The sequence below is a fragment of the Eptatretus burgeri genome, chromosome 10 (genome assembly GCF_056783735.1).
Source record: "Eptatretus burgeri isolate ZD-2024b chromosome 10, Ebu_testis_v1, whole genome shotgun sequence".
NCBI lineage: Eukaryota > Metazoa > Chordata > Myxini > Myxiniformes > Myxinidae > Eptatretus > Eptatretus burgeri.
Genome location: NC_140970.1, coordinates 87938275 through 87952119, shown reverse-complemented (window position 1 = coordinate 87952119; position 13845 = coordinate 87938275). Strand labels below are relative to the sequence as shown.

Sequence of the window (13845 nt, the reverse complement as noted above, 5' to 3'; positions counted from 1 at the left end):
GAGAAACAAAGTTATGGATGAAAAGCAAGAAATAGAAAAGAAAAATAGGAAAATAAAATAATAAAATAGAAAATTATTTAATTCTTGAGCCAGCTTATTCAGGTTTTTTGGATGACGTGATAAACTAAGGAAGTAGGTTATATTACTGCCATTTCCTATCATTGAACACGTTTCCAAGAATCCACTGTCCAGCCAGCTGGCCTGTGAGCAAAGAGTCGACTACAATTTCCTCCATGCAAATCCTTCTCTCATTCTGGAATTTAAATCCAAAATTATCCACATTTCATTCATTTTCCCCTTACAGAGCACCTTATTTCACCAAAAAAAGGATTTTCTAAAAATGAAAAAAAACAAACAAACATTGCAACTCTACAAGCATCCTTTTTTTTCTCATTTCACATTTCTATGGCTGGTAGGATGGCCTCGAGGCATGCACAGCCTTTGAACTGTCGAACCTGCGTTAAAATCCCGGCCCCACTATAAATTATCATCCTGGTGTTTCACAGGCAGGGTGATCCATCAATGTGCGTGCCGTTCCTCGGATAGACATTAAATCTGTCTCCCGTCTGCCAGCATTAGTTGGTGGACGTCAAAGATCCCACTGTATCCTTCGTGAAAACTACGCGAGATATCACCTGTATCCTGAATTTTTTTTTACAAATTCCTGCCTGGACTGCGAGTAGCGGGTGGTCTAATCCTCTTGGAGGTTTCTTAACATCAAGTTACACTGTTGCCACCTTAGAAAGTGGTTGCTGTCTATGAATCAGTTTCTGCACTGCAAACACATTGCCCAAGTAGTTCCCACGTTTCAGGTGAACTGCTTCTTTGGATATGAAGGGCAACCGGTTTTTTCATATTTCTGCTTTCCCCCACAATAGGAGACTGTAACAGAATTCTGTTAGTCTTCTTCTAGTTTCACCTTCTTCCTTGAACCACGTTGTGCAAAACTTACACAAACCCTCCATTACGCAATGCGTACAGTAAACATAAGCCAAAAACAGGTCGAAAGCTTAAATTATGAACTGCACCTGAGCAATACAAAAGATTCATATTTTTGTTTATACTGATATACAAAAAAAAAAACAAAAAAAAAAAACACCCATTTGATTTGGGAAGGCAATAGCATTACAACCAAAGTTGCACATTTTTCAATTCACCATTGTGCATTTGTCCATAGTGCCAGGAAAGGATATTACAAAGCAAGCCATATTTAATACTGGTGCCTTTTTTCTTTAATTTAATTTACAAGATCAAGGGTTATGCACGAGCAAATTAACCGACATGTGGCTGTGTAGCAACAAGATGATCCAAAATAAAATGAAACTAGAACTGTGAATTGTGGTGATCGGCTTCCAGCCAGGTCAAGACTTTTGGCGTTGTTGATACAGCTCAAGTTGTATTTCGACTTCAACTCCTACATTTTATTGCCATGGGTCCACAATCACACCTTAAAGTTTCGTATCGATCGGTTAAGCAGTTTCCGAGAAGGTGGTTTTTAAAGTTGTTTTGTTTCAATCCAATATAGCCACAAAAGCATGTACCTGATGATGTCATAGTTTTTCAAACTTTTTCTTCATGGGTTGTCGATCATATGAATAAAGTTTTGTATCGATCGGTTCAGCGGTTTTGGAGAAAGGTTTTTCAAGTTATTTTTTTTCAATCCAATATGGCTACCAAACCATGTGAATGATGACATCATAATTGTCAAAAAGAAATTCCGCATCGGTAGTCGATGCTATATTTCAGATTTTGCATTGATCGGTTCAGTGGTTTCAGAGAAGATTTTTTTTTAAAGTTTTTTCCTTAAATCCAATATGGCTGCCAAACTGTTTGAACAATCAGAACAATTTTGCAAAAAGCATAAGATTATGACCTTTCGAATAAGTCCGTGAAGTCAGTATGACGGTTACGGAGAACAGGCTTATAAAAAAATCCGAGAATAACAATAATAATCCGAACAGCACCAAAAGTCTTCCAAGTCAACATGGAAGCCGATTAAAAAGAGAACACAGAAAGAAACACAATAACCTGCAATTAAGAACGTTGGACTCAGCAGGGTCAACGGGGGGAAGTATGGGGGATGGCAAGAGATGGTAGTGCACCACCTTCTTGTAGCTCTGGAGAGATGGATGGGATTGAACAGCTTCAGGAAGGCAGTTCCACATACCAGAGAAGCGAGGAGCAAGAGTTAAGATTACAGTCATCCTGGATTTCGGGAGTTTAACCAGGAGGTGGTTACCGTACTGGAAGATCGCAGAAGTTGCTGGGAAAGATTGAAAGGCCGTTTCTGAATGGTTGTCACCAAATTTTGAATCAAAACTGGTCTCATGCCAACACATTGCCTGGACGTACCAAATTTATTGGAAATGGCTACTACGGCAAGACGTGACACGAAGGCAACTTCCATTTGTCAATGTGGATAAAAAGAAAAGCATACATTTGACAGAATGTTTTCTAGAATCTAAGAAGTTCACTGCACAATTATCTTTGAAGCATGCAAAAGACATGCGTTTTCCAATTTCATATTCCATACTCCATGCTTTGTGATGCAACGCCTTACCTGCGAAGCACCAATCTAACTGTTTATAGTCATCACGAATCAGACCCAAACTAGAAGTTCCTTAATTGTGCGTTGATCTCTTACCAAATCGATAGATACAACAAATGCTTTTAAATTTCAAAGACCCAACCACACAAAACCAGAGAGGATTATCTCTACATTTGCAACACCGAGATTCAAAGGCATTCCGATTTCTGATGGATTGCCAACTTGGCATCGGTTCCTCCCTCCCCACGGTAATGCAACAAACTCTTCTCCAGGGCACACCAATGGCGACATTTAGCCTCACAGCTGTATTATCTCAAACAAATGTTTACTACGTAACCCCCATAACCTACAAACATGAAAAGATTACTGACTTTCACCACATTGGCACAGCGACTTGCAAAAACAATCAAGAGGATTCAAATTCATTAATTACCTCCACCACCGAAGGTGGATAGAAGTTGTTTTCACTCCTGTCTGTCCATGAGCAGGGCAACTCAAAAAGTTGTGCACGGGTTATGACAAAACTTGGTGGATGAGTTGGGTAGGCGACAACAACAACCCGATTAGATTTTGGTAAAGGTCTGGATGCTGATCCGGCCTATCAGTAGGCTACAAAACAAACTATCCAGCTTGGTGGAGGTATGCGCTCTACCAAGTGCCGTTCTAGTCTTCTTATGGATATTTGGAATGATAAAAACCTAATGTACCCTTTGAGAAAGTTCAACTGATTTTTCAATTTCAACCGATTTCCGAGCAAAAATGGAGAAAACATTTCGTTCCCCATTCTTTTGTTTAACCCTCCATTGCAGTACTTCTCAAAACTTAAAATAATTAAAGTAATTCAAGTGGTTTCTCAAATATCACAAAGCAATGATATAAATTAATTTGAAGTTTTATCAAGGAGGAAAATCCTCATTACCATTTCAACCTATAAGAGAGATTATAAACTTAAATCATTTTCAAAAACAGAATTTTTATGAACTTTAATGTTTTTCAAAGCTTTATCAACTTTAATGTTATTTACTTTTTATTTTTTTTTGAATATTATCAACATTCATTGTTAGAGCTGGCAGGATGGCCTGGAGGTATGCACACTCGAGTCTTCACTGTATAGCCTGGGTTAGATTCCTGTCCCAGCAAAAACTGTCACCCCTGGTGTTTCACAGGCAGGGTGATTCATGAATGTGTGTGCCGTCCCTTGGATGGACGTTAAAATGGGCGTCCCGTCTGCCAGCATTCGTTGGTGGACGTTGAAGATCCCGTGGTGTCCTTCGCGTAGAGTAGGTGAGCTATTGCCGCCTACTCAGCAGCTCAGCAAAAAGCTAACCCCTGCTCAGCAGGGAAAATGGCTGTAAAAAGGCTGTTTTGTTTTTTTTCTCCTAAATATATCGTTGAAGAACAAGAGGAGATAAATAATTTAATTAAAACTGCTCCCAGAAGTAAGCAAGTGAGAAATTGAAGGCCCAAACTTTAATTTGGCACGAGTGAGCAACTTGCTCATGTCTTGAGTCACAGAGGCACTTAATGTTCAGCCCTATGTTGGAAAGAGCAACACAGCTCCTGGTCCAGGCTCTTTAGACACGGCCTCATGTTGTTCTTGATGAGTGTCAATGTTGAGCAGCTCACTTCACAAAGGTATGTTGTTGAAAACGGTAACAATATATCAATGGCACAATCAGAGATGGTTGAATGTGAAAGTTTTTGACATTTCTAGGGCTGACAGGATAGCTTGCTTAAAGGCACTCACCTCTGAACTGTCGAGCCTGGGTTCGAATCCTGGCCCAGCTATAAACTGTCATCCTGTTTGTTTGTTTATTTTTCAGGGAGGGAGATTCATCAATGTGTGTGCCGTCGCTTGGATGGATGTTAAACATGGTGCCACGGCACACCCGTTGTGAAGCACCGCTCCAAACATGTTAGTTAATTTTGCAATAAATAAATAAATAAATAAATAAATAAATCTACAAGGAAAGGTTTTTCATGAAAAAAAGATATCACCACTACACTTGGATTTGGAAAACACCTTTCATTGGTTCATATTACATCAGAGAGAACAATTCAATACAAATCAGGAAATGAGGAAGAACAGGGAATGAATGCCTGAACATAAATGGAAACTTGGGAGAAGGATATCATTTGGCCCATCACGCCTGTGTCGATTTGAACACTCAAGCCGCCCCCCCCCCTTCTTTAGGTATTACCAATCGCATAGGCAATTCCACGTCCGGAATTCGGCATGGGTCACTGCAGACATTTTTTTTTTTAAGATCCACGAAGTGAGTGCGCACAGGAAAACTGAACACTCTGACATGAAGGATAGCATGCCGATGACATGCCCCTGCTGTAACTACGTAGTCACAGCACTTCATTTAGATTTGACTCCAATGGGAATAAAACGGAAACTGGACAACTCAGCGACAGCCACTCTACAAATGAGTTAATGTGCTGTCCATTTACTACCCTTGTGGACTTCCTGGTTTGCTCGGTCATTTGAGTGTGATAAAAAGAAAGTGAGAGCATGTGAGTGTTTGTGCGGTGAGAGTGAGAGATCAGTACCTGCCTTAAGAGCCCTAAGTACTGGCATGCTTAGACTGTGTGAGTAAAGTAACAGGACCACAGTAGCACGGTGTGTACATTCTATGCCAAGCGGCCTGATGAGGACAGAAAATCTAGCCACGGCAACACCGAGGGGAAGGGTTGCGGTTCAGCACAGACAAGGCCTTGTTCGCAGCATGCCAAGCTGTAGTGTTGGCACAGCACTGCTAGAATTCCCTCCACAACGTAACCGCTAAAAAGCAGCCACTGGGAAAGTTGAAACCATGACTGAGCCAAGGCTGATTCCGTTCACCTTACCAACTCATCAACCGTCTTCTTTCTTTGGACGTGTCTGCCTTCATCTTGATGGAGAAACCACAAGGGTATTTTAACAATTCAAGCTTACAACTACACAGACAAGGTCGAGTAGAGCAGCACACAAATGTGTTTGTCGCCCTCCCCGCCACCCCCCCCCAACCCAACCCCCTCGCATGAGTTACAATGACAAGGACATTATATAGCAATGGACACAACATGGCAAGTGGGATTCTTACTGGGTATACTCCATGAAGCTCATGATGCTGGGATTCTGGATTCAAATCTCTTGTGCTATTCCTCGCCATATCATGATGACACGATGACCGTGACAAAACAGGGCCGAATGATGCCTCACCATGGAAACCAGGGTACCAGCACAAAATGTATTTTTGCTTGAAAGAAACCAAAAGCAAGTGCATGAAACAAGCAGCTTAATGTTCCCTCCGAAGGAAATCGCGTATTCGGATGCGATGCTTCGCAGCTTAAACACAAGCTTATGATGCGGATCAAATTCCTTCGTAGAATCAATCCCAGAATAAACAACTCGGAGGGAGAACGCAACCGGAGAGCTATACTCTGCCAATCTCAGATTAAACCTTGTAACAGGCCAAGCAGGAAAGAAAGCGAATTAAAACTTACATTTTATCCGACACCACTTCCAAAACAACATTCCGGTATGACAAAATTGCTGTTTCGTTGAATTGAATGGGGTGGGTTTTTGAAGACGGAAATTACGGCTAAATACCTCAAGATCCAAAAACAATGTAAATCACAGAAAGTTACACATTTACAAATGCACTGACTCAGAACTCAAAATCAAGAGAAAACCAACCCACAGTGGTATTACAATTTCAAACTTTCTCTTTAATAAAATTATGGGAACACAAAATTCCTTGAACCTTAACTATAGAGTGAAAGGTTTTTTTTTTCCAGGCCCATCTTGTGTGCGTTATGAAAAGCAAAAATTAGTTATTTCTCAACACCGAAAGCCAGATGTTTGGCAAAACCAATCATCGTTGGAACATGGAACACAGTTACGTACACATCCCATTGCATTATTTAAGGAACAAAGACATATAGATCTGCTAAAAAGGGTAACATTCCTCAAAGTAGACTGTCATTTTGTTTTATGCCACACAAATATATATATATATATATATATATATATATATATATATATATATATATATATATATATATATATATATATATATATATATATACACACACAAGCCGGTAGGCGACATGGCTGCTCGCTGTAGATGGAAAGCTGGCCGACGCGACTAGCCGATATTCATGTTCATGCCATCAATCAATTCAGCACAATAAATACGATTATCACAGCCCTCTGAGTTTGCGCCCAGAAACCCACCTTGTGAAATTTTAGGCATGTTTCCAAAGAGACTCCAACAAATGGCAGCCCTGGTAATTCCATTTATCTATTCGCTAAAGATTTTATTTTTTTTTATATGATGCTGCAAGACATTCTCCTTGGGCACAAAAAAAAACAGGTCCCTCAGAGGTCCAGTTTCGGAGGTATTGTTTTTGTTGTACAGTCCACAATAAGTGGACGATGTACGATAAATTATTTTAGCTGTTGCTAAGCAACGGAGGTGTGCATGGCAACTATTCATTTTTGTGTACATGCTCGCCACATTGTACACATTTCACCCAAGTTTCATCAAAATCAGACTCTTTCTCTTAGAGATATTCGCAATTAATCGTTTCTGAAATGTTCGACATGTACTCGCCCAAAACCTATCTCCACCTACAAATATTTTTTGTTAGGGCTGCAAATTGGCATGAAGGGAGCGAGATAGATGGCGCACAGAACTCTAAGCTTCGATTTTTTTTTTGATTTTTTTCGATTTTTTGACCACTTTAAAGGGCCGTTGCTATGCTGTTGCTAGGGCCCGGGGTCCCATATTTGAAAGCACACGATTCCCAAAAATATTGGTCCGACCTACCAAATTTCATTGGAATCGGTTGAGTGGTTTAGCCCCGAGGCTTGAAAAAAGTTTCGCGGACAGACAGACAGATGGAAATGTCCAGAATAAGGGTGCTGCACAGAATAAGAGCAGCCAATATATAGCATGCTGCAGAGCACCCACCCGCGGGCCCAGCAGCGCATCCACCCGTGGGCCCGCAGCGCATCCACCCAAAACCCAGCAAAGCATCCACCCGCAGACCAGCAACGCATCCACCCGCAGACCAGCAACGCATCCACCCGCAAGCCCGCAACACATCCACCCGCAGATCCGCAAAGTATCCACCCACAGATCCGCAACACATCCACCCGTAGGCCAGCAAAGCATCCACCCGCAGGTCCGGAAAGTATCCAACCGCAGATCCGCAACACATCCACCCGTAGGCCAGCAAAGCATCCACCAGCAGGTCCGGAAAGCATCCACCCGCAGGCCCGCAAAGCATCCACCCGCAAGCCCGCAAAGTATCCACCCGCAGGCCCGCAAAGTATCCACCCGCAGGCCCGCAAAGCATCCACGCGCAGGCCAGCAAAGTATCCACCCGCAGGCCAGCAAAGCATCCACGCGCAAGCCCACAAAGTATCCACGCGCAGGCCAGCAAAGCATCCACCCGCAGGCCCGCAAGTTATCCACGCGCAGGCCCGCAAAGTATCCACCCGCAAGCCCGCAAAGCATCCACCCGCAAGCCCGCAAAGCATCCACTCACAGTCCCACAAAGTATCCACCAGCAGGCCCGAAAAGCATCCATGCGCCAGCCCACAAGGTATCCACCCGCAAGCCCCAAAAGGATCCACCCGCAAGCCCGCAAAGTATCCACCCGCAAGCCCCAAAAGGATCTACCCGCAAGCCCCAAAAGGATCCACCCGCAAGCCCCAAAAGGATCCACCCGCAAGCCCCAAAAGGATCCACCCTCAAGCCCCAAAAGGATCCACCCTCAAGCCCCAAAAGGATCCACCCGCAAACCCGCAGAGCATCCACCCGCAAGCCCGCAGAGCATCCACCCGCAGGCCCACAAAGTGTCCACCCGCAGGCCCGAAAAGCATCCACGCGCAAGCCCACAAAGCATCCATCCGCAAGCCCGCAAAGCATCCACCCGCAGGCCTGAAAAGCATCCACTGCAGGCCCACAACGCATTGCCTTGGTAATGCCAAAGCAATTTCATGGCAAGGAATGTACTATGTGGTTTGGCATTGCGTTCCGAGTGGAAGTATTCAAGGATGTATTCATGAATGGATGGCTTACTCTTTGTGAAAGATACTATGGAATCTTTTATGTCTACCGGCACAAATGCTGACAGATTAGACTCTGGCCCTCACCGAGAAGAATCAGGGTAGCCAGTGAATCGTCAGGGTGAAATCAAACCGACGAGAGAGCACACTCACCTTCGAGCTGTCGCTGAGCTATTTTACCAGACCCTGCTGCATGTTATGGCAGGAATTTGGAATTTGGCCAGAATGCTGCAAAACTGACCACCTCTTCATCAAAAGACACATTTGGATCCTTAATGTTGACCAGCAATCAATGCGAGCAGATGGATCTCTGCTCGACATCCTAAACAACAGACTCGCTCTCATGAAACACAGCACCCTGCCTGGGAAGCACCAAGTTGACAATTTATAATCGGACCTGCAAACCTAACCCAGACCGGACAGCTCTGTGCAACCTTGTTTGATATTTTAAAGGACTTGCACACAAGTACATTTAAATATGGAACAAAATCAATAACACTTAGTATTTTTGCTGCAGTCTTTTAGGCTCACGGAGGACCCAAGGTCCGTAATTTAAAGTAAAGGAACGGTATGTGTAAATTAATACAGGATGTGGGATTTGAAGAACATCTGCAAAAATCACTGTTTGGGTCTTTCATGTCAATAAATATTTTCAAGTGTTTGTGCGTTATTCCTTCATGGCCGAACCGTAGCACCTGGAATCCCCAAATTTAGGGTGTAGGTACTTCAGAATCAAGGCAAGTTTTAAGCTTCCACACGTTGGTCTTGACGTCCATTTTGAGGTCGAAGGCCGCTATAAAGTGGATATTGGGATGTGGGGGTCAGGCAGTGTTGCCACCGGTTCACAGGCAAAAGGTAACCATCGTGAAGCCAATAACTCCTGAATCTCCCACCGGGTAGCCCCTGCCGGTACTTTAAACTTTTCCAGAAAGCAAGGATTCTCATTCAGTTCAGAGTCAGCAGTTTTGCCAAAACTACATCAAAGTTCAAAGCATGGTCGATTCATCCAAAGGGTAAAGCATAATCACAGGACGTGTGATACAACGTGGCTAATCTGTGTGTTGCTGGACGAAGTGTCTATCCACAGGTGAATTTAATTTGGACACAGCATCATCGTTTAACCCCTCATCTGTGACTCTGGAGTCGCATGGTGTTGTCAACTAAAATTTCATTCTTCAACCGCCTTCGTGTGCAGCACAAGGCTGCGAGTAGCGTCAATGGCTGCGAGTAGCGGCTGTGCCGGTGATGCAATGCCCCTGTGACCAGTAAGCTGGTTCTCATTTCGCCAACCTCGGAAGGATGACAGGCTGAGTCAACCCCACCTGGTGTCAATTCAATTGCCCGACATTGGCTCGAATTCAAGACCCTAAGACCTTAAACCAGCCACCTTAACCGTCAAGCCAATAAAAAGCCTACAGTTTCATCTAATAAGCTCATTGATTGGCTTGATACAATGCAGTTAAAATTACACCCGGACAAGAAAACTAATCCTGTAATGGAAAAATCTGACAATTAGCTTTCATTGGAACAACCTAAGCTCTGACTGACACTGACACACACACACACACACACACACACACACACACACACACACACACACACACACACACACACACACACACACACACACACACACACACACACACACACACACACACACACACACACACACACACACACGAAAAAAAGGTATCTCTCACTCATCTTGCAAAAGAAATTTCCAAAGACAGGTACGAATAGATGTCTCACACACAAAACCAAAACAACAACAGATACAGCCCGTCTTTGGAATACTAAAGACAGGTGCCAAAGACAGGTGCGATTGAAAAAATAAAATACAAGAGGAAATATCAACAGATGTATAGTGACAACTGGGAAAACTATAAAAGAGCAGAGAAAAACAAACAAACAAAAAAGTGTTACACACATTGGATATAGACAAAAAAGGCTCATTGGAATTGGGACAGAGACCGAATCATTAGAAATGGCCAAGACCAAGGGACATGATATGAATGGCTTTAAGAAAATGGTAGGACTGAGTCAATCAGATCAGCGTAGGTTCTGCAAGATAGAAACAGAAGGTATGATCCACATCTCCTACTGGGATGTAAAAAAAAAAATAAAAAAAACTCATGTCAGAACAGCTGTACACACAAAGGCACAACAAGGTATGTAGAGTAATCCACTGGAACATCTGGAGAAATTTCAATATCCCAGTTCCACAAAACTCATGGGAACACGAACCAAAAGCAATCATTAAAAACAAGGACGTAATGATCACGTACAACTTGATGATCCCATCCAGCATGAACATAGAAAACAAAGCACTGTGACCGGACATTGTTCTGAGATACAAAAAAGGAAAAGAAGGCATTGTTAATTGAGGTTTCAGTACCCCAGTGATTTGGTGTAAATAACGCAGAAATCAAGAAAATGACCAAATATCAAAACCTCGAGAATGAAGTCAAAAGATCCTGGAAGCTGAAGAGAGCCCAAATTGGACCGGTGATGATGAAAAAGAACCTCATAAAGATCCTACAAACCATCCCGAGGAACATCACCACAACCGAACAACAGTTGGAGGCTGTCCGGGGCTCAGTGATGATCCTGAAAAAGAGCCCTCGGAACAAAACTCTGAGAACAACAAAACTTCACAACTTAACCCTTGAATCAGGATTCCTTCACCGAAACGAAGGTGGACACACTGACACACTGACACACACACACACTGACACACACACACACTGACACACACACTGACACACACACTGACACACACACTGACACACACACTGACACACACACTGACACACACACTGACACACACACTGACACACACACTGACACACACACTGACACACACACTGACACACACACTGACACACACACAGACACACACACACTGACACACACACTGACACACACACTGACACACACACACACACACACACACACACACACACACACACACACACACACACACACACACACACACACACACACACACACACACACACACACACACACACACACACACACACACCGATTCAGTGAGTTTGACGCACAGGTTGTTGCCGCCGTTCTTCATTCCTTGCTGCTTCTGGTAGTGTACCTGTATTCTAGTGGAGTGTTGTTATTAATCACGAGGCCGCAGGTTGTTAAACGTCGTACACAGTGTTCAGTTTTTATTACGCGACGTAAAGTACGTACCCCGCTTCGAGGCTGGTACACCCAATGGGACATCTGCAACCGCCGTGAGCGCCACGAACAGCAGGACAGCCAACTGAGCCAAGGCCACGCAGCCCCCCGGCATCTTCACGCCAAGGCGAGTCTTCGCGGGGGAAACCTTTCAACAAGCAACCAACACAACTCGGGGGGTCATTTCCCCCAGCCCACCGGCCAGGACTTCACGCTATATACACCGCCTCCCTGCACCCGACCCAACTCGCCTCGCATGCACCACCCACCACCTCCTCCCACCCGACCCGCCTCGCGTGCACCACCCACTGCTTCACACCCGAACCAACTTGCCTCGCGTGCACCACCCAACGCCTCTCCCACCCAACCCATCCCGCCTCACCCCACGTGCACCGCCCACCGCCTCTCCCCACCCGACCCACCCCATCTCGCGTGCACCACCCACCGCTTCGCCCCACCCTGCCCCGCCTGCACCACCCCGCGTGCACCACCCACCGCATCGCCCCACCCCGCGTGGACCACCCACCGCCTCGCCCCACCCCGCGTGGACCACCCACCGCCTCGCCCCCACCTCGCCCCGCGTGCACCACCCACCGCCTCACCCCACCCCGCGTGCACCACCCACCGCCTCGCCCCCACCCGACCCACCCCATCTCGCGTGCACCACCCACCGCCTCTCCCCACCCGACCCACCCCATCTCGCGTGCACCACCCACCGCCTCGCCCCACCCCGCGTGCACCACCCACCGCCTCGCCCCCACCTCGCCCCGCGTGGACCACCCACCGCCTCGCCCCACCCCGCGTGGACCACCCACCGCCTCGCCCCCACCTCGCCCCGCCTGCACCACCCACCGCTTCTCCCTCACACGAATCGGCTGCCCAAGGTTAACGGATGCCAGGCTCTCTGCTTTACCTGTCACCTATTTATTATTATTGGCATTCCCTTTACCTTTCTCCGAATCGTGTTCGGTGCCGTAATTACACGAACGTACTGAATGTATCTGCAGGAAACAAAGTACGAGGTCGTGAGGTAAATATGATTAATCGTTTCAAGTCGTCATTACTCGATATAACGGGATCGTTATGTTGTTCTAATAATCATTAAACGTCATAATTTCAAAAAGACGAAGCGGGAGGAGGAGGAGGAGGAGGAGGAAGAAGGAGGAAGAAGAAGGAGGAAGAAGGAGGAGGAAGAAGGAGGAGGAGGAGGAAGAAGGAGGAAGGAGGAAGAAGGAGGAAGAAGGAGGAAGAAGGAGGAAGAAGGAGGAAGAAGGAGGAGGAAGGAGGAAGGAGAAGAAGGAGGAGTGGAAATGATCCCGTTATTGAAGTGAAATATGAAGTCGTGTGAAATTTACGAAATGGCGACAGCAGGTGCTTCCACAGCAGCAGGTACCAATTGATTGGAGGCAGAGACTTTCAAAGCAAAGCTTCGCAAAAACACACGTGACTCGGTGAACAGTAAATTCGTGGAGAAAGGGGGCGGGGCGAATGGAAATTTCATGACGATTTGTCGAGAAAGGGGGCGGGGCGAATGGAAATTTCATGACGATTTGTCGAGAAAGGGGGCGGGGCGAATGGAAATTTCATGACGATTTGTCGAGAAAGGGGGCGGGGCGAATGGGAATTTCATGACGATTTGTCGAGAAACGGGGCGGGGCGAATGGAAATTTCATGACGATTTGTCGAGAAAGGGGGCGGGGCGAATGGGAATTTCATGACGATTTGTCGAGAAAGGGGGCGGGGCGAATGGAAATTTCATGACGATTTGTCGAGAAAGGGGGCGGGGCGAATGGGAATTTCATGACGATTTGTCGAGAAAGGGGGCGGGGCGAATGGGAATTTCATGACGATTCCTGTACGTGCAACAATGCACGTCCGAGGGTTCTCAATGCGCATGCGCAGCTGTTCGACCGACAATATTAAGTTTCCAGAAGTCTCATATCATCACCTTCATCGCATCCGATCACTAATCCAGTTAGAGTTAGTTACTCCCCAAGCCCTCACCTGAACTAGCTTATATGAATATATGTTG

The 13845-nt window shown here is 45.4% G+C and overlaps 1 protein-coding gene across 1 annotated transcript in view; it reads right to left on the bottom strand.

Annotated features, from left to right (window-relative positions):
* Positions 1-13329, bottom strand: part of LOC147019038 (procollagen-lysine,2-oxoglutarate 5-dioxygenase 2-like) — an 87478-nt gene extending 74149 nt beyond the window's left edge. The window contains exons 1-3 of the mRNA XM_085899224.1: positions 13169-13329; positions 12763-12814; positions 11826-11961 (exon numbers count right to left, since the gene is read on the bottom strand). Of these exons, the coding sequence (XP_085755350.1) occupies positions 11826-11961; positions 12763-12814; positions 13169-13314 (334 nt within the window). The 5' untranslated portion in view covers positions 13315-13329. The remainder of the gene's footprint in view (positions 1-11825; positions 11962-12762; positions 12815-13168) is intronic.
* Positions 13330-13845: the final 516 nt, after the last annotated feature.